The following is a 20,147-nucleotide window of genomic DNA, read 5'->3' as shown; positions in this document are numbered from 1 at the left end:
AATCGGTAGGTCTTTTATATTTGATTTTTGCATTTAATTCGCCGTTACCGGAGCGCGCGCTCACACACACACACACACACACACACACACACACACACACACACACACACACACACACACACACACACACACACACACACACAGAAACGGAGTTTCTGAACATTTATCATCGAAAGTGATAATGAATAATAAACAGTACGAGATGAATGGTTGTACTCGCGCGATGTGTTGATGATGATTATAAAGATAATACAATTAATAACAACGATGAAAAATAAATAAGGGGCTTATAATAATATTTTTCGCGTGGTTTATAATATTGCAAAGTCTTAAAATAAGTCAGTGTAGGTGGTTATCTCTTGAGAACTATTTAATTGACACTCACTGCGGACCTTTAAATTAACCCGAGGTTTACACTGGTCAAGATGTGACCGTTTCTGGCTTTTATTGAGGCTATTCTCCCGCCTTTACTTTTTGCTTGATTTTATTAACAAAAATATGAACATGTAAAAAAAACAACAACGAATGAAACCAAAAAGGACCGAAGGCCTTGAAGCCTGAATCCGCCAGATAACCGTCATCTGCAACTGGCGGTTAACCCGTTAACAAATTACATTACGTTTTTACTCTTGGCACCTAAAAAATGACACCGAGAAAAACAGAACAATACTATACGATCTATGTTGGAGGAAACGTGTTGGTAGATCGAAAAGACTGCAGCAACTTTTCCACGTTTTAAATCGGATTTCTGTCTGAAAACATATCCCTGCGCGTGGCCGGGTCTCGTTTCTCACCTCAGTCCAGGTGGATTGTAGCGTTTAACTAATCATAAGAATATTCCACCGCAGTATCTTAATTCAGTTCATTTCAAATATCGTAAAATTGCGTGTTTGACAGTTCATCATTAAAAACGATAAACTCACGTGGGGCCTTTATGACGCACATACAAAAAAGCTTTATTTAGGAATATTCAACCTCTCGGGGATTAAAAAAGATTACAGCTGTCTGACCTCATGAAACAACAAAGTATTCATCGGATATTTTTTCTTAACACGCTTATAATATTCCTTGGCATGTTTTTCTTTTAACCTACAATATGAAACATTATGTATATATATATATATATATATATATATATATATATATATATATATATATATATATATATAGAGAGAGAGAGAGAGAGAGAGAGAGAGAGAGAGAGAGAGAGAGAGAGAGAGAGATGTATGTATCTATATCTATATATTAGCTGAGAATGAAGAGATTTTTATTTTAGTTTCACAGAAGTGATGTCCGAATTGTGATTTATTTTCCTCCAACTGTGTGAATGTGTGTGTCTTCTGCATACAGTAAATGAATGAAGTGGGGGGGGTCCTGTCCCTCATCACCTTCTGACTGACTCCACCTCCAACCCTCCTCACACACACAAACACACACGCACACACACACACCCAAGACGGGGGCTGAGAGCGTGGAGGGAAAAGAGGGCTACTCCTCCTTCACTCCTCCATTCCTCTTTCTCCGTTCAGCAAGGAAAGAATCCTCTCTCTCTCCCCCGTGAGTGGACTGAATCTTTTTGTGTGTGCATCCTAACTGATCACGCTTCATCCGTCTCCTCCTTGCTGTGCTCCTCTTACAAAAGGTGACTCCTTCGACTTTTGTTTTTCGACCATGAACTTCTCTCGGATTAAAGGAGTTTCCAGATAAAGGCGGCGTGAACAGTCGATGGGCGAAACACAGTTCCAGAGGGCCAAAGAGGAGACGCCGTTCTTTCAGTGAGAGACTTTCTCGACCCTCGAGGATTGATTTGGGTTTTGGGGCGAGCCGAACACAGGCGGGCGTGACAGATCCGATTCAAAAATAGCCGACCTCTGTCCCAGTTTTGTCCCCTGGACCACGATGGGTTCAGACGTCCGCGACCTGAACTCCCTGCTGCCCCCGCTCCCGGCGTGCCCCAGCCCCGGATGCCCGGCCTTGCCCGTCAGCACGGCCCCCCAGTGGGCCCCCGTCCTGGACTTCCACACCGCCGCCTCCCCGTACTCCTCCCTGGCCACGCCGCACGCCTCCCTGACCGCCCCGCACGCCTCACTGGGGCCGCACTCCTTCATCAAGCAGGAGCCCAGCTGGGCGGCCGCCGGTGACCCCCACCACCACGAAGCCGACCCCCACTGCGGCCTCAGCGCATTCACCGTCCACTTCTCCGGCCAGTTCACCGGCACCGGGGCCTGCAGGTACGGGGCTTTCGGGGCTCCGCCGCCCCCGAGTCAGCCGCCGTCCGTGGCGGCGCCTCACCACCACCAGCCCCCCGGGAGGATGTTCAGCAACCCGCCGTACCTGACCAACTGCATGGACACGCAGCAGGGGGGACGCAACCAGACAGGTAGGGCCCAAGGGAAGTCTGAGGCCTTTCGGCCTTTATTGGAACGAGGGCCGTGTGGATGTGGCCCCTGGTGTTGGGGTCAATCTGGAGGCCATTGGCGTGGTCGGGACCATGCTGCCAAATTTGTTGTTGGTCTGTTTTGGCAAGTCAGCCTCATCAGGAGCCGGGGACTCATTCGCCGATAACTTTAGTTCTTTCTTCTCCAATTTGTTCTTCAGAAAGGTCCTGAGGAAAGCGGGTGTCAGATTTACAGCGTGACTCTCAGTATTGTTCACACCAGTCGTCGTAAATCTAAAGGCCGTTACAGCTGATCCTCTGATGAGCTTAAGTAAACGCCTTACCAATCCACATTCACGGCACGGGACAGCGGGGCGGGGGGTGGGCACACAGAAAGAAAGACCAGCTGATAGAGTCAGTCGAGGGAGGACCAGCACAGAACTCCAAAATGACTTCTGTAGGAGGTGAAAGCAAACCGTTGTTTTAAATCGCACCGTTTGGCCAATAATAGATTATGAAGCTTTTTAACAAAGCAGAAATGGTTGTTAATTAAATATATTTTCAAGCAATGAAAAACGGACCAGCGTTTTAAAATAATGGAAATAAAGATGCCAACATAACACATCCAAAAATAATATTCCATCCATCCATCCATTGTCAAACCGCTTATCCTGCACACAGGGTCGCGAGGGGGCTGGAGTCCATCCCAGCCAACTTCGGGCGATACCAAAAATAATATTACAATTTAAATTCTATCATATTATAATACTGTACAATTAAGAAAAAGACAATATCCAATTTACTTGCTTAAACACGTTGGCCCTGAAATGTTCCTACGTGCGCTCCTACATGCGCTGCTTAAAACGAGGTTAATCTTGTAAGAAAACATTAGGGAATGTTCAAATATTCAAGAGAACTGTTTTAAGAAGGAATTTAATTTCTAGAGCGGTTGGCAAATGAGGCCCTAAATCTTAAAATATGTCACAAGTATCGTCTTGTGCAGTTTTTGGCTTCCTTTCCTCCACAAAACTCAGTATTTGCACTCGCACCTGTAACATGAAGCGATGTCCTGGTTCAAACTGGCCGAGGTGTTGCCTTCGACGACCGGAGGCCTGACTTCACCCTTTCCTTCAGCACCGCGTCAATAAGTCCATGATGAAAACGGAGATGAATATTGAATAATAAGTAGACCCCTGCATGCTTTTGTAGACAGCAGATGCGGCTGAGACATTCACAGGAAACCAAGGTGTCTTTTAGTTAAGTCTTAACGTCCGAACAGAAGATACGCTGCGTGCTCTCAGTGTGGATGGACCGTTAATACCTCAGATAACAAAGATCGACCATAAACACACACTCTCTTTGACTCCGTGATGATTCTTCTTTTGTTGTGCAACTTAAAAACAATCGAATTATTCCCAGCTCTGGATTTGATGTAAAACTCTTCGTAAATGATGAGGTGAGAAAGATCATTCTTAATGAACAGAAAACAGCTACATTTTGTTGGAGCTGCTGAACAACAAACCACAGGCTGATTAAAGCTCAGATACAACAAAACAGTTTTGAGAGGTGATTTTTAGTTTACTGTTAATTTAAAAACATACTTTAAATGAACTGTGTGCATACATTTAATGCATGACTGAGAGGAGGTTTGACAAAGCAGAGAATATGGACATATATTTCTACCCGGATGTTATCAAAAGGAAAAAAAGAAAAGGTTATTGATGCATTGCTGAGTTCATCCTAATTTATCAGTTTGGTGTTTCTCACATTTTAGACTGTTCCACATTTGCACAACATAGTAGTGTTTTCTAAGAAAGAGATCTCCATATTTTTAAAAAGGATCCATCAAGTATCAGTTACTGAACACATTCAATAGATGAAGAAACATAGACGCTGTTTTACAAAATAAACTCTCATTACATAGTTTTTCAATTTTTTGTTTTTGAATTGCGTTGTGATAATTGAGTTTGAGCAAATGCTTTAATATATTATCAGAGTCTGCAGCATCACATTGCACTCCAAAGTCATCGGATTTCACTTGTGCTTAAAAGGCATTGTTAAACAGCATGTTGGGATCACAGTTAAATTTAACTACAGTTAACTACAGTTAAAATTAATCCCAACAATGGTGTTTTTGTTTGTATTTACTTCTTCTTGCTTGTTCACACAAGTCCCTGTTCTTTTCTAGTGCAGGCTTAATAAATATGTTGGTGCTTTCCCAACAGACGAATTAATAACAACATGCTTATCAAGCAGATAATTCGCAATAACATTACAATCAAAGAGCCGAGCCGACCTCTAACCTGTTTTATCTGCTGCCCGCTGTGGCTGGACGAGCAGAGACAAACAGACTCACAGCGGGACGCGGGCCCCTGATAGCGGGACAGGGTCACGCAGGCTGTCGCTGTGTAAGGGCCCTGCAGGAGGGAATTCATTTTCATATCGGAGCTGGATATTTCTAAAAGCGTTCACATGTCGCTGTGGGTTTTGCTTAGAGACGCCCAATGGGGGCCATCGAAACACTTGTCTTGGTAATTTATTGGAGAAGGAATAATTAGTTTTAGGGATAAAACTGTTTTTACAGGTCTTGTGGTTCTTTATCAGTAAGCTGTTACAGTAGCAAAGACATGATAACCTGCTGAAGACAATGAAATGCTCTTAAAAGCAAAACTGCCGGTCTGTAGAGCTTCACAAGAACCAGTAAAGAGATTTCTCATAAATACGGTGTCAGGACAAAAGTAACATTTTATTTCAATTTGTGAAAAAAAATAGAAACGCTTTAGTGGTGTTTCCAGACTTTGGGTTTTCCAAATTACATATTGACCTCATCGCTTGTCGCCTCAGTGTTGGACTTCAAGGCAACTATGGTATCACCTACACACACACACACACACACACACACACACACACACACACACACACACACACACACACACACACACACATACACGCACAGAGGAGTCAGACAGGGGTGAGTGGAAGATAAATAGAGATGTTTAATGAGGTTTTTAGCCCACCCCCCTTCCCCCCCATCTCACCCAATGATCCACAGGGGAAAGTGAGTGCTGCATTTTAATTAATGAGGCATGTATGTGAGAGTGAGAGATAGCGATTGTGTGTGTGGGTGTGTGTGTGTGTGTGTGCGTGCGTGTCCGGGCATGTGGGTGATTGATGGGTGTGAATTGTGCCCTGTAGGTCAGTCTATGTCCTGAGTCGGGTCTGGGTCCGGGATGTCAGCCATGTTGTGTGTGTGTGTGTGTGTGTGTGTGTGTGTGTGTGTGTGTGCCCTAGTGAGATGATACAACCAAATTAAAGAAAAGAAGTCCTTTCATCTCTCTGATCTGTCACTTTTCTTTTTGCGACAAAGTTTACATTTTTTAAAATAAAATTTCCACCATGAGAAAATAGACAAACAATTAATGATATAGGATCCAGGTAATTTAGAACCACGTTTATCTGATTAATTCATTTGGTGAAATTAATCTCTCAAGATGGCTCAAAAAAACAATAAGAATTAACTTCATAATCACTTTACTGCACTTTTTTAAACTATATTGTTGCAAATGTATTTTTAGTTTTCTGTGGAGAAGCAATCAAACTCTATTGTGACTCTTTGAACGGATCTAAATCTCCTGCTCCACTTTGTACACTGTAAAACAGCCTGGACTTCTTACTACGCATTTGTTATAATAAACAGGGAATAAGACAAACAAAAAAACAAATCCTAACAATAATAAAAAGTATCACGATAACAGACACAAATGGCATCAAAATCATCTTGAAGTAGATTTTTTAAAATTCAGGTGGAAAGGAAAAAAACCCACCAGCACCGCGTAGCTTTAGCTAAATTAAAATGTCCTTCGAGGATTGGCTGCAGTGTTAATGAGGTAATGTGTGACCCCTGATAGACTTGGTCTGACTCTGGCTTTGGTTCCCTTTGTCGCAGGCTACAGCGCGGTCGCATTCGATGGAGCCGGTAATTACGGTCACACTCCTACTCACCACAGCTCGCAGTTCTCCAACCATTCCTTCAAGCACGAAGACGCTTTAACCCAGCAAAGTACGATGGGTAAGTGTATTGAACTCTTCTCTCCTCTGAACTACAGTGGCAGTTACTTAGAAAAGTTTCACATATACATATATGTATGTATGTATGTATGTATATATATATATATTAGTATTCTGAAGAAAGAATTGCCATAGCATCACCGTGGAGACATATGTCCCAACAATTTGGATTCTTTTACCCCATTCTTTCGATCCATTCGTTCTATCCATTTGAATTTGTGTGTTTAAAAAAAATATTACGTGTTTATTATATGTGTTGAAAGGTTGATTCCTGAAAAAAAACAAAAAAACTTCACACTGCACACGTCACTTACACTTTTCTGTTCGCTGGTGCACTTTATTTTTATTTTTTAACCATTTTTTACTTTTTAATTTGAACTTTTATTCCTTTATTTTTTAACTAACCCATAGCATTATATTTTATTTTATTCCTTGTGCACTGTTGTCTTGTCGTCCATTGTCGTACTGTCTGCTGTTATGCACCAACCGCCAAGTCAAATTCCTTGTGCGTCTGACATATTATGGCAATAAATATTTCCTGAACTACCATTAAAAACATTACAACCAACTAATTTACGATTTTATACAATTAATATACAATACAATTAAATATGGGATTTATATGTGAATTCCACAAGCTCGCCACTGATGCTTCTGCTTTGCGAGGCTAGTTATCTTTTTGTTGTTCATCGTGATTGGACTTGGCCACTGCCTCATCTAGGGACACGGAATAGCGAAAAAAAGGCACATTTTTAAATACAAATAATTTCTATTTGAAGAAAAAAACACAATAACACACAAAAATTCGCATTTAGCTTGGGATTTAGTCGCTAGCTAGCCCACACTATCTCCACAGTTAAGTGCGACGTCCGACCTAATGTGCTTTTTGTGGCAATTTAAAGTAATACAACAGATGTCAGTCATTGTCGGCCATTTTTTTCTAAACCCAAAATGTAGCTTGGCTGCTGCATGGTGCCTTTGTACATCAGTTATCTTGTCAGATTTGAAAAATACTTGCATTTTACAGCTTTACTTTCAGGAGTCACTTTTCTTCAACTTTAACTAACAATCACCACGCATCAGAGTCGCTCCCAATAGCAACACACTTCTATGTAAAGCCAGTGTGGGAGTGCACAGCTGCGTCTGCATGGCGGCCCCGTGGCCCTCACCTAGGGAGTGCCTTGTCCCTTGTCCTAACGTCTCCGCCGTGACCTCTGCCGTCGGAGGTATAAATCAGCCACATCCTGACTCGCGTAAAAAGTCCCTCGTCTCCTCCTCTCGTCCCCTCTTTCATCCGCCCACCTCCCCCTTTGAATCGCTCCTCGGCAACATGTTATTGGTAAATATTGCAATGTTTGCCGTAGATTGCCGCACAATTTTTACGGCAAAGATAGCTGTGAGAATCTGAGTTGCGTGGGGGGGGGGTTTGGAATGCAACGAAATGTCGAGGGAGCCGTTCATTCTGCTTTCGGGAGTCAAGTCTTTATTTGTGGAAGAAAGCGGCCAAAACGATAGCAGGAGGTGGGCAAGAGTTTTATGAGATATTATGCAGAGTACATCCTGTCCCGAGCGCTGTGTGTATCGGTGTGCGTTGGCTTTGGTATCGGTGGCGTGCGTGTTACCATGTTTGACGTGGTGTCCGTGTGTCGCAGCGGAGCAGCAGTACCCCGTACCTCCACCTGTCTACGGATGCCACACGCCCTCTGACACCTGCACAGGCAGCCAGGCGCTGCTGCTGAGAAACCCATACAACAGGTAACACGCGCACACACACACACACCTTTCACACAGTCTGCTGAAAAAATAAAATCGGATCTATTTTCATCACACACAAACAATTCTGGAATAGTTTCAGAGACCATTGTTGATTGTTCCCACGTCAACCGCTCTCGAACAGGATGTTCACCTTCAGCTCAGGTCTGTCTGCCACGGCCGCTTCCCCTCCTGCTTCAGCGCTCCTTCCTCTGCTCGCCCTGCCGTGAGAAACGCGGATCCCTTGAATCCTAATTTTAGACTCCGTCAACATGGCGCGTGGTAATTGCCAGGTAGACAACGACAAATGTCACGGCGCCCACTGAAGGAAGCGAACGGCAAAGTATCAGGGAGTTTGTGGAGGAAAGTGGGTTGATTTGCCGTTCGGAAAATATTTACAAGGTGTCACGAGTCAAGTTGTTCCGCAGCAGTCGTCATTATTTAACTCTTTTCATTCAACACCGGTCTTTGGTTAGACATGGTGAGTGCTGAGTTTTGTCTACTGGCACACATGAGGAGCCAGAAAGGTTTTTCTTCCAAAAAGATTTGAGTCTGTGTGGGTTGGTTTCATATAGACGTTCTGACCATTTGCACACCGAACAAAAACTACAGTACAGCCCCAAAGCGTCTCTGGCTATAACAAATTCAGATTGATAAACTGAACATCGACATCGATTATGACGTTTTAGTCACACATTTACTTGAACTGTAAAGAAAACTGAGGCAATCCGTAAGAAGTGGAAGTGACCAGTATGTGCTGCTATGCGCTGATTCCACAGATGGGTCGCTCTGTTTGACCTTGATGGCAAAATGAAGAACCGATTCTTTATGTGTCTTTATGCGCTGCTGCTGTGGCGGGTACCGTTTGTCAAAGCAGATATTTGGACTTCTCATAAAAAAACAACACTGTCCACCCCTGAACTGCATTCTCATTTACGTTATTCTTGAGAGGCGTAATTTTCCCCCCGATTACAGAACGATGGCTTTGATCTTCAAGCGCCCCTTTAAGCCGTGGCGGTGTTCCGCTGAGGCGGCATGAACGCCACTAGGACTCTGAGACGGAGGAAGCTAAACAGTCATTGCATTTTTTGACTCTTCTCCCAACAGACTAACAGTGAAAATGAGGTCTGTTGACACACACAACAAAAAAGAGCCAAATTCTCACACAGAGATCTAAATTAATAGATCATTCATAGAGCCGTGGCCCCCACAGCCACACCCAGCCTCAATGTTTCCTCCCTCCTCTTCCCGCACAGCAGAACCAAAAGTGCATTCTGTAAAACAATATTAACAATGTTGTTACGTAATGTGAACATATTAGCAATAATTCTAGAACCACTAAAACCACTGCACTCAAAACTAGACCAGGCGAAACGGCAGATATACAGAAATCTCCCTTTCAGAAACATACGCACACAGGTTTTAATAAGCCTCTTCCACATAACAACAAACAAACACATTTGTTTGTTGTTATGTGAAACAAAGCACAGACAGTGTTTTCCAACAATGGCAGAAGAGAAGGAAAATCTGTGTTGGGTTTCTGTGTGTGTGTGTGTCTGTGTGTGTGTGTCTTCATAATTGATATCGGCTCAGCACACACACACACACACACACACACACACACACACACAGGCCTAGTGGGGATGGCAAGACTCATATGAGTTGAGTCAGTTTTACTAATCTTGCAGCCTGGTACCAACAGGACTGTATTTACTCTGCAGGCCGTCTGCTCGGCACGCTGGAACAACGTGAAACGAAAACGTGTTGAGGTGTTATTACAGTAATAAACACACACGCACGCACACACACACACACACAAGTTTCAAATTTGTGCTTTTGAGTAAAATACCTCAACAACTATTGGATAGTCACCAAAACAATTTGGTAGTGAAATCTTGTCCCTTATACGAATTTGAATACCAACCCTCTCAGTGGGACCTTTCAATTTTTGCCTTTGTACTATTTGATTAGGAAATACTAGCATTCTAAGTTGATATAGTGCACACCGTAAACAATGTACCTGCTTAACATTCTAGCTTTGTCACTGTGAGCATGTCAGCATGCTGACGTTAGCAGAGTCCCTTTAACTCTCTTGTTTTGGGACAATTGTTGTTTTACTGCCAAACTAATTTGCAGTGGCGATATTATTGCGGCATCTATACAAAACGAGCACAAAGACTTGTAATAATGCTATTAGTGACATTTGTCTTATACGTTGTTTGTTGACAAATACATAATTTTTAAGCAAATACATAATTCAAAATAAAGTAAAATGCGCTGGAGCGTTTAACTGTACTGTTTTTTCCCCCAGGGGAGACCTACTGTCACACACTTGGGCCGTTTGAAGCGATGTGTTTCCGCCAGGCAGCGGTAGAGAAGGAAATCAGATGCATAAGTATTTGAAAATGTCATGGATCATTTCTTCTAAATCAGCCTCCAATCCAACAGTGCTTCAGCAGAAGCACCGGGTCTGCTGGCTGCGTTCCCCATGTTGTACTGTAGAATAACCGCAGCGTAATGAGCAGGGTACCAGGCACCACATCTGCCCCCCGCCCGCACCGCTTCGAGCCAGCAGGTAGTGTGATAGGGGGATGAGAGCCATAAATCCACTGTGTGTGTGTGTGTGTGTGTGTGTGTGTGTGTGTGTGTGTGTGTGTGTGTGTGTGTGTTTGCAACACTTATTTTATCATATGGCAGCTCTGAATAATGATTGTGGAGTCTGCTGAATTTAATGAAAAGTGGCTGGTATGGGAGAATTTAGCTTTCTTAGAGTCTGAGGCACATTCTTTACCCTCAGCTCCACCTGCAACTTTGTGTGAGTGTGTGTGTGTGTGTGTGTACATGTTTGAGCTGGCATTTTTTCCTTGAGTGCTTCTTTTACAAGGTCAACAAAAAGCCATAAATGGACACACACTCTCTATCCTGCTGAATCGGTCCACCTCATGGGCTTTTCTTCCACGTTTTGTCCCTCCGCAGCAGAAAAAGGGTCATGAAAATGACCTCTCAGTTGGAGTGTGTGGCACGGAAAGCTGTCAATACACTGACGTGCACCAGGAAGAGGTAGGAACATCGCTTTCTTTGAAGAGCCCATCTTGCGATGTTCATTACGGTAACTCCACTGGGTTACAAGTGAACTTCAGCTACCTTTTTTCCAAAAAATTGGATATAACATTGGATTAAAAGCACACACACACATTAACAATCAGTTGGAATTATCGCAGCGATATCAGAATTACCTGATCACAGAGCTGAAAGCGAGAAGCATTCAGTAGAACGTTGTACTTCATGTCATTTTGACCTGCAGGCCGGTCAGCATCTACAGCCAACACCCATTCGTCATGGCGAGCAGATGAATGCGTGTCTGCAGGGGACGTGTGCAGAGGGCCGGTATAGCGAGCAGGAAGGTTGTTTTGCATCCAGATATCAGAACATTGCTGGTCCTTCTGATCATATTGAGATGAGTGGATACCAATTAGATTTTGATAGCTTTCCAGCCCTAAAGATGTTTTCTTATTCATGAGCGGTGAGAAGGTCTTAAGAATATATTGGTGGCCTTGGTCTATGGCAAGGACCTCTCTCTGTAACTCTCTGTACTCTCTGGGGAGGTGTGAGGGAGTAGCAAGGAGTGAGTGGGAGACAGCGAGATAAAGAGGGATGGGGCGAGGAGGAGGAGATGAGGAAGAGGAAGTGTAACGTTAGGGGAGTTGAGCTTTGAGTGGAGGGAGAGGTTTTTTCTTACCAATTAAAAAAGTTAAACAGTTGTGAACTGTGGGGGAAATATATGTTACATTATATTCTCATGTATACCTTAATTAATAGTTTTCCTTGTGTAAGTTGTGTTTGTTCAGCCATCATGTGCTCGGTCGTGAAATTGAGCAAATGGTTTTTGGGGAGACGGATGGGCTCAATGAACCCAGGACCTAAAGATACAGTTGCTGGAAACCAGTGACAGTTTTCCTAAACCTGATGACGTAGTTTTGTTGCCAAAACCTAATTTAGTTTTTTGGAACCTAACGCTGCCCCAAAAAACAAAGTCACTCCGAGTATATATAGTAGAAAATATGGATGCTTGGTTGTATTACCTGTGCATCACCTTGCCTACTCCACTCCTCCGCTCTCTTCACTGGCTACCGGTGGCTGCCCGCATCCAGTTCAAAACATTGGTGCTCACGTACCATGCTGTGAATGGATCTGGTCCAGCTTACATCCAGGACATGGTCAAACCCTACATCCCAACCCGCACTCTCCGCTCTGCATCTGCAAAACTACTCGTCCCTCCCTCACTGAGAGCAAAACACTCGACTAGGTCTCCACTCTTTGCTGTCCTTGCGCCGAAATGGTGGAACGAGCTCTCTGAAGACACCAGGACCGCAGAGAGCCTTCACATCTTCCGCCGCAAACTAAAGACACACCTCTTCAGACTCTACCTCGACTAAAGACTAACAAATTGTAGCACTTAAATTGTACTTGTAACGTCACTCATCTATAGCAAATTGTAAATTGGCTTATTTGAGGAAATTGCACTTTCTTGTTTCTTGTTCTCCTGAGTTTGTACCCTATGGTTGAATGCACTTATTGTAAGTCGCTTTGGATAAAAGCGTCAGCTAAATGACATGTAATGTAATGTAATGTAATGTCATTATGATGCACCTGGCTGGAGATGAAGGTGTTCGAGCGTGTCCCGAATAAGGCGTCCTAACTAGTACATGACCTGCTTTCGCAACATGGCCGATTGATTGAATGAGTTAAATGAGCATTGTGATTTAAACTGGTCTGCCACCGACGTCTCGGCTCCCGCCCGTGGAAGGTAGCGAGGGAAACAAAGAGCACCTTATGCATTCCCACCGTGGCAGCACGGGATGCAAAACTCCTCCTCGTTTCCTCAGACAGACTGAAATAAAACACATTTCATAGACAAGAGCTTTCTGTTTCTCTGTGTGTTATCGTAAGGAGATAACAGAGGCAACACTGCAGCTGTGGCCCACAGAGCCGGGTTTGTTCTGCTCTTTAGGTCAGAGGGAAATATTAAAAGATGTTTTCCTCACATGTCACTCCATGTTTGTCTGAGAGATGATGGGGAAATAATTAGTCCAATTGGTCAATCATATGGGCACCAGGGAACTTTTTTTTATGGTTGTTAGAAGAAGTTCATTTTAAATTATTCAGTGAGTTTTAACTGCTTTGTTACTAGGGTTTTGGACTGTTAATGAAAAGATCAGCCTCACCAATGTCAATAAGCAAAGATGCAAGTGGATTCATGTGCTAGATGATACACACTTCCATGACTGAACATTTCTTAATGGGAATATGGGAAGTGAACACAGCTTTGACTATTTCCAAATGATCAATGTGATTGCAGGAAATAAATGTGATGACTGGTTTCCGTTTGCACGATATGATGATACGCACTGGATCCTGATTTAGGGACTTGTATGTTGTGTGTGACTCTGCACAGGATTAGTCCTAAAATCCTTTAGTGCATCCAAATTTAGAGCAGAAGATTTTTTTAATTGAATAAGAACCACATGTCGATTCTTTTCATACTTTTAAAATGAACTGTTTTCTCTTTCTGTGCTGGCAGCCACGCGACGGGCTACGACAGCGACCCCAACACCCCCCTGCTGTACAGCTGCAGCACGCAGTACCGCATACACACACACGGAGTCTTCAGGGGCCTACAGGTACGACTCCAACAACCGTGAGAGAGAACATGATTTCTTTCAAATGTTTCTGAATCAGCGAAATGAAGGAGAGCCTGATGGTAGTGAGCCTGGTGCAATGAGCCCGGCCATGTGAAGAGGAAATATAAAAACACACACACACAAATTCCTCCACGCACACACGCGTAGCACACACAGAGTTTTTCTAAAAGGGAGCTCCAAAGGCCAAAAGGAATCTTTTTCCACAAATCCATTAGCAGTGGAGGAACACACACACCTAAACACACACAGGCACACGCAGGCTGGATAAGGATTCAGTTTCCATACAGGGATCAGCATGTTAATAAATCATTAGATTTTAATTATTGTCTGTCAGCAGCTCTAAAGGACAGGAGGCAGAGATTCTCCAGACCTGCTCTTAGTCCGCAGCAGGACTTTTACTGGGAGCTTTCATTCTTTTTTTTGGGGCGGGGGGGGTTGCTGTTTTATCATTCGTTTTATCATCATTCGCTCCTGTTCATTGTTTTTTTTCCCTCTTCTGCTCATAGAAAAGGGTTGGATCCAAATAGGAAACCCGACACAGACAGAGAAGAACAAACAAGCTCTCTTGGCTTTTGGGAGTCTAATTTAGGGTCTGAGTGGACAGATCGAGTAGCAAAGTGATGCTTGCTCTGCTTATTATTTCTACTTCATATTCCTTTTATACTTCCCATTTAAATTAGTATGTTTTACTGTCGGCCAATCACATGGCCCCGGACGCTATAAATCAAATGCGTGCATTAGTAGATTTACTATAGGCAGATGAGCAGATGTAGAAATCAGCCATGGTGGTATTCCTGTTATTCTTCTCCCGCTGCGGAAGCACGGCCCGTTTAAAAGGCCGTGACTAACAGCTCCCTCTGGGCTGGGGGTCATTTTACTGCTAGTTTCCATCTAATGAATATATGATCATTTTATTATAATGATCCCCGTGAGCCAGACAGATCATGTGCACTTATTTACCCACGACGCGGATTTAACTGCCTGTTCTCTAAATTACATTTCGCTGGTTTAGTCACCGGTGTGGCTCTGTTCATTTTTGCCTTGAGTGATTTGGCTTTAAATTATTCGGTGTGTGTTTGTGTGTTTGTGTGCAGGATGTGCGGCGGGTGCCCAGCATCGCCCCGACCATAGTGCGCTCAGAGAGCAGCGAGAAGCGTCCGTTCATGTGCGCCTACCCAGGATGCAACAAGCGCTACTTCAAGCTGTCTCACCTGCAGATGCACAGTCGCAAACACACAGGTGAGGTCAAGAGGCCGCAGGAGCTGTCACGTTCTACCCGTTACGTAACTATAATGACAGCTGTCATTGTTTGTGCCGGTGATGCCATCAAGGAACTAAGGGGTCTCTTTGGTGATGTTTCCACCTTATCTGTACTACTTGCAGCTCGCTACGTTCACAAATGGTTTGCTACCTCAGCGGTGTTGTGATTCTAAAGAGGTTCCTGAGTGAGAGAGAGATACTCTGTGAAGGTCGGAGTATTTCTTTCCCTTGCTTAATTTAACAGATGCCAGCTAACACCAATAGTTTTCTAAAGGGACTCTGGGGCTCGGAAACGCGCCCACTATTGTCCACGGAGGCCACCAAGATCAACACCGTACGAAAGTTGCTCTTAGTAGCTTTAAAGTATCTGACTTTTAAACCAGACTTCCTTTTGGGATCATTTTACATTTAATTGTATTTAATGGTGTCATCTGAATTTGTCTTGTCCAGGGGAGAAACCCTACCAGTGTGAGTTCACAGACTGTGGACGGAGGTTCTCTCGCTCTGACCAGCTGAAACGACACCAGAGGAGACACACAGGTTTGATCAGTTTTCCTCAGTCGGTCTCTGACGTTCCTTTTTATCTTTCAGTTCCTTGTATTGGCTCTTCCCCCCATTTGTCCTCTACCTCCAATTGCATGACTGTCGTTTTGTGGCCACAATGCAGTCTTTGAAAGCGCACAGTGCATTTTGTGGACAGTAGTGACCACACTGATCCCCCCCCCCCACCTCACATCCCCCTCTGCCCCCCCCCCCTCCTATCAAATACCCCACCCTCCCTCAGATGAAGTTGCTTAGAGCTGGTCAAACTTTGGAATGGCTTCCCTGCAACCTCTGCTCTACTGTATTTTTCTGTGTGTGTGTGTGTGTGTGATGTTGAACATGTGTTTTCTGTATGCGTGTGTGTGTGTGTGTGTGTGTGTGAACCTGGACTTGTTTGTTTGTGTGTGTGTGTGTGTGTGTGTGTGTGTGTGTGTATGTGTGTGTGCGTGCATGCATACTGTACATGTGTTTAGGAGTTAAACCCTTCCAATGCGAGACGTGTCAGAGAAAGTTCTCTCGGTCTGACCACCTTAAGACACACACCCGGACTCATACAGGTAAAACAAGTGCGTAAACTTTTATTTTTCCATTTCTTCTTCATTCATTTGATGTTTACATTACAAGTGTAGTAGTTTTACAACACAGTGTTGGCACGTCAACATGTTTTTATTCTTACGTGACTGCAGCAAGTCCATTATCTGCTATGATCAGCACAATATTCTAACATTTTTTCTCATTCTCCCCCTTTTCTTTTCGCTTTATTTCATTGTTATTCCATCCGGCCACCTCTCCTCACTGCCGTCCTCTCCGTTACCTCCTCCATCCTGTGCATCTCCCCCCACCTCTCTCTCTCTGGCAGGCGAGAAGCCGTTTAACTGCCGGTGGCCGAACTGCCAGAAGAAGTTTGCCCGGAGCGATGAGTTGGTGCGACACCACAACATGCACCAGAGGAACCTCACCAAGCTCCAGCTGGCCATCTGAGTCTTGTGTCAGGCCGTGTCCCAGTTTCAAATCAAAACAGCCCAGTTTCATCTGCTTTTACCTTCTGTCTGTGGTTATTAGTTAAACAGCTGGTGACAACCTTTGTCCTCCAGAAACCAGCCTGTTTTTTGGTTGTTGTTTTTTTATTTAAAAGGTAAAAAAGAATAGTCGTTGGGAAATGACATAGCACAGTCTACATAACAAGCTAAACGAGTGCAAATTGGTCTCTAGACGGTGTGAGATTTAGAGGATAAGGCTGCCAATAATCCATACGTTTTGTCAACAAACCCCTTAAAGGACAGACACTAGTGCTGTGCATTGCCACAACTCTCTCAGCTAGTTGACTGGAGTCACTGTGTTGATAGAGCGGAGGTTTACTGGCAAAAAAAGGCTGAACATGACTTGGCTTTTGCAACAATTTAACGCAATATTTGGTTTTGTGTCATGTGGGCCAATCCAATACATGAAAGCAAACAGCCCCTGTGTATCACATTGCATTTCTACTAATTACATGACTGCTATTATAATAAGTTGTAACATCCTTATTAATTGTGTTATTATCCACTATGCGATGATGATGTCTCATCATAGACCTTCAAACTCATCGTCTCAACAATCCCCAAAAGAACACCCCCAAAATGCTGGGACTACTTCCACTGACACTGGAGATGTTATAAAATGGGTCACAAACATATATTTTATGAGATTTGTTCTGTTTTTAAAGGCTTAAGCATTCGTTTCAGCAAAAGTTCCTCAAACAGGTGTAAATAAAAGTAAAACGTTTGTATGTGGGTGTCAGTAAAGATGAAGAATAGAGCCCATGTTTATTGTAGGCGACGAACATTTCTCCCAGTGCAACAGAGGACTCATTGCTCATGCTGTTTTTTGGACCACAGCCGAGGGCCACTGCATCTGGGTTTGTGGCAGTGGGAAGAGACCTTGACCTGATTTTGACCAGTGCAAGAAAAGGGCAACTTTTGTTAGTTGTTATTGAGACACACGCGTCACCAGCGCTGATTGATGAGGATTGGACAATAGCGGTGTGCTTTCCTCTGCGGTTAGGGTGTCGATGAAGCATTACGTCATTCAATTTCACTCGTAGTCATTAACCGAGAAAGCTCACCTCACTTATCCTTTAAAAAATAAATGCTCATTTGAATGATATTTTAAAAACAGAAGCCAGAAAAAACTGCGAAAAAAGTGTAATTTGGCGAGAGAAAACATTGGTGAGTTGTGGAGATCATATTTGTAATGTAGAATTGCATTCGTCCCCAGTTATTAGCCTCGTGTGTACAGCGAGGTCAAAAGTCAGATATGCCTGTACACCTTCGCGCTTGTCTGCTGTAAATAAATCTTTATATTAAACAACTTAGGGAAGGCTAATTTATTATCTTTTTGTTGTGGACAAAAACTGCTCTCACTGGAACCATTTAAAGGGAGCGAGGTCCACTCAGTCTCTCTGCTGTATCGCGTTTTCACACCCTCACAATAAAAGATAATCCTGGGTCTGATTTAAAAACATCAAAGTAAGAGAATAATTTGCACTGTTTTTTTTGTCGGGTCGGCATTGAAATATATATTTGCAAACTTAAATACGCTCTGCGTTTAAAAAAGCGTGTCTTTTTTGTTTTTGAGTAATGGCAGGATTGGATTTCTTTTTTCTTTTCTGGCAGCGGTCTCGGGAGTCTCTTGTCTCTGCGGTGTGTAAATATTGCTGGACTTTGGCAGTGTTTTAGACTCTAAAATATGTCTGGTCAAACTGGCTCTGTGGCCGGGACATTATGGTCAAGATGTAAATAATACTACTTCAACGTGGGAACTGAACTCTTTCCACGGGGAAAAACATGTAACCTAACTGATGTGTCTTAGAAGTGTCTCTGGAAGGCTCCAGGGAGTGTTTGTACTTTTCATTTCTTCTGTATTCCATGTGTATCAATATTTGAGTCATCAAACCGCAAATGTCAGTGAATCATTTTGTACTGAAACGTGTGAGATAAAACATGAACATAATGATGCTTTCTCTCTGTCTAAATGTACTGTGACTCTTTTCATACAGCATCGGTTTGCCTCTGTGGTCTTTTATTTGTTCTTTGTTGTTTGATGTGAAGTAGAGACGTGACTTGGTTGAACTATTCAACCATAAAATCTGGTCGACGCCGAGCTGATTACTAACACTAAGGCGATTATTTATTGCATTCATCTTTTTTAGAACATGCTTAAATATGCTAATGCTGCATTTTCTTATTAAACATGTGCTGATTTACATAACTTCCGATTTCTAAGAGCAGAAATTTAAACATTTGATAAAGCCATGTCTATTCAGAAAAAATACAATAAGTAAAAAAAAATTATAAATGAGTATACATCAGGCTATAAATAATACATGAACAAACCCCTCTGTAAAAAAGTGGATATTGCTGAAAAAAGTATGTTATGAGAAAACCTTAAAATTACACTTTGTTGAAAGGATATTCTGAAAACAGGCAATCGAGGCATTTTCATTTGATTTGTGAGAAATCTACAAAATACACAAAGTGAGGAGAGAAAACATGATAGTAAATTAGATACAAACCTCAAAATTGACATGAATGAAAAACAATGTTTTTTAGCCTGTCCTGTCTCGTCTTAAGTCACCCATTTTTCATTCGCTGTTAGTGTCCTGAATAAAAAACCCAAAAGCAGTAGTGTTTTTACCCTGGCATACAGAAAGGGAGATCCACTAAATAATGTCGGCCTCATTGTGTACGATTCCATCAATGGAACATTCCACAGCCCTGCATGTAAATATGTGCAAATACTTGGCCTACATCAGCTGACCTTGACCAAGCTTTCCTCCCTTTACGCGCTGTACAGTACAGTTGTTTGTGACCATACAGGACCATACTGTTTCCTTTTAAAAACATCATCAAAGAGCTGGTTTATAAGCGACAAGACAAAGGGACAAAGTTGAAATTAGAAAAAAAGGGCAGTACATAAAAACAGTTGCACAATCAGCACACACATACATACACACTGCAGCGAAGTACGATCCACTTTCCTCCCTTTATCTCTCACCAGATTCCTCATTGCATTCCTTGGCTCAGTGAAAAAAAAAGGGCAGAGCAGGAAACTGATAAAAATGAATGTGTTTTCTTTCAGCTCCTTTCCTTCACCTTCACATCCCATTTCTTCGTATTGCCACCTTTATTTGTTAAGTTAAAATATGCCTTTTTAAAAATATATATTTTTCCCGTCAGCTTCTAGATAACTTATGACAATCCTTTTTTTAAGGCTAATTTCATCAGTGAGATGACAGTCAACAACACTCACATGCATCCAAACAATAACGACTTAAAAACCGCAGTATTTATGTGGTGAGAGAGAGAGAGAGAGAGAGCAACAAACTGAAAAACAGAGGCGGATGAGGCAGCGATGGATAAAGACAGATACAGCAATGTTTCTCTTGTGAACTTTTATCATAAGTT

At 42.9% G+C, this 20,147-nt stretch overlaps 1 protein-coding gene across 3 annotated transcripts; it reads left to right on the top strand.

Moving 5' to 3' along the window:
- Positions 1–1,455: 1,455 nt before the first annotated feature.
- Positions 1,456–18,741, top strand: wt1a (WT1 transcription factor a). Of its 3 annotated transcripts, XM_078082468.1 has the most exons (9): positions 1,490–2,380; positions 6,324–6,446; positions 8,098–8,200; positions 11,174–11,257; positions 13,779–13,878; positions 14,994–15,138; positions 15,610–15,699; positions 16,176–16,268; positions 16,562–18,693. In XM_078082468.1, the coding sequence occupies exons 1-9, from the start codon at positions 1,900–1,902 to the stop codon at positions 16,681–16,683; spliced, it is 1,341 nt and encodes a 446-aa protein (XP_077938594.1). In that variant the 5' UTR covers positions 1,490–1,899; the 3' UTR covers positions 16,684–18,693. The 3 variants fall into 3 exon arrangements, with proteins under 3 accessions (XP_077938593.1, XP_077938592.1, XP_077938594.1); XM_078082467.1 differs by lacking the exon at positions 11,174–11,257 and having other exon boundaries at positions 1,456–2,380; positions 16,176–16,259; XM_078082466.1 differs by lacking the exon at positions 11,174–11,257 and having other exon boundaries at positions 1,459–2,380; positions 16,562–18,741.
- Positions 18,742–20,147: the final 1,406 nt, after the last annotated feature.

This window comes from Gasterosteus aculeatus, chromosome X (assembly GCF_964276395.1).
Source record: "Gasterosteus aculeatus chromosome X, fGasAcu3.hap1.1, whole genome shotgun sequence".
NCBI classification, from domain to species: domain Eukaryota; kingdom Metazoa; phylum Chordata; class Actinopteri; order Perciformes; family Gasterosteidae; genus Gasterosteus; species Gasterosteus aculeatus.
The sequence above is the reverse complement of the archived record's forward strand: the minus strand, read 5'-3'. Positions and strand labels throughout refer to the sequence as shown.

Coding starts and splice junctions, on each gene's coding strand:
- wt1a (XM_078082468.1), top strand. CDS start 1,900: ATGGGTTCAGACGTCCGCGACCTGAACTCCCTGCTGCCCCCGCTCCCG. Junction 2,381..6,323: donor GGGGGGACGCAACCAGACAG/GTAGGGCCCAAG, acceptor CCTTTGTCGCAG/GCTACAGCGCGGTCGCATTC. Junction 16,269..16,561: donor GACTCATACAGGTAAAACAA/GTGCGTAAACTT, acceptor TCTCTCTGGCAG/GCGAGAAGCCGTTTAACTGC.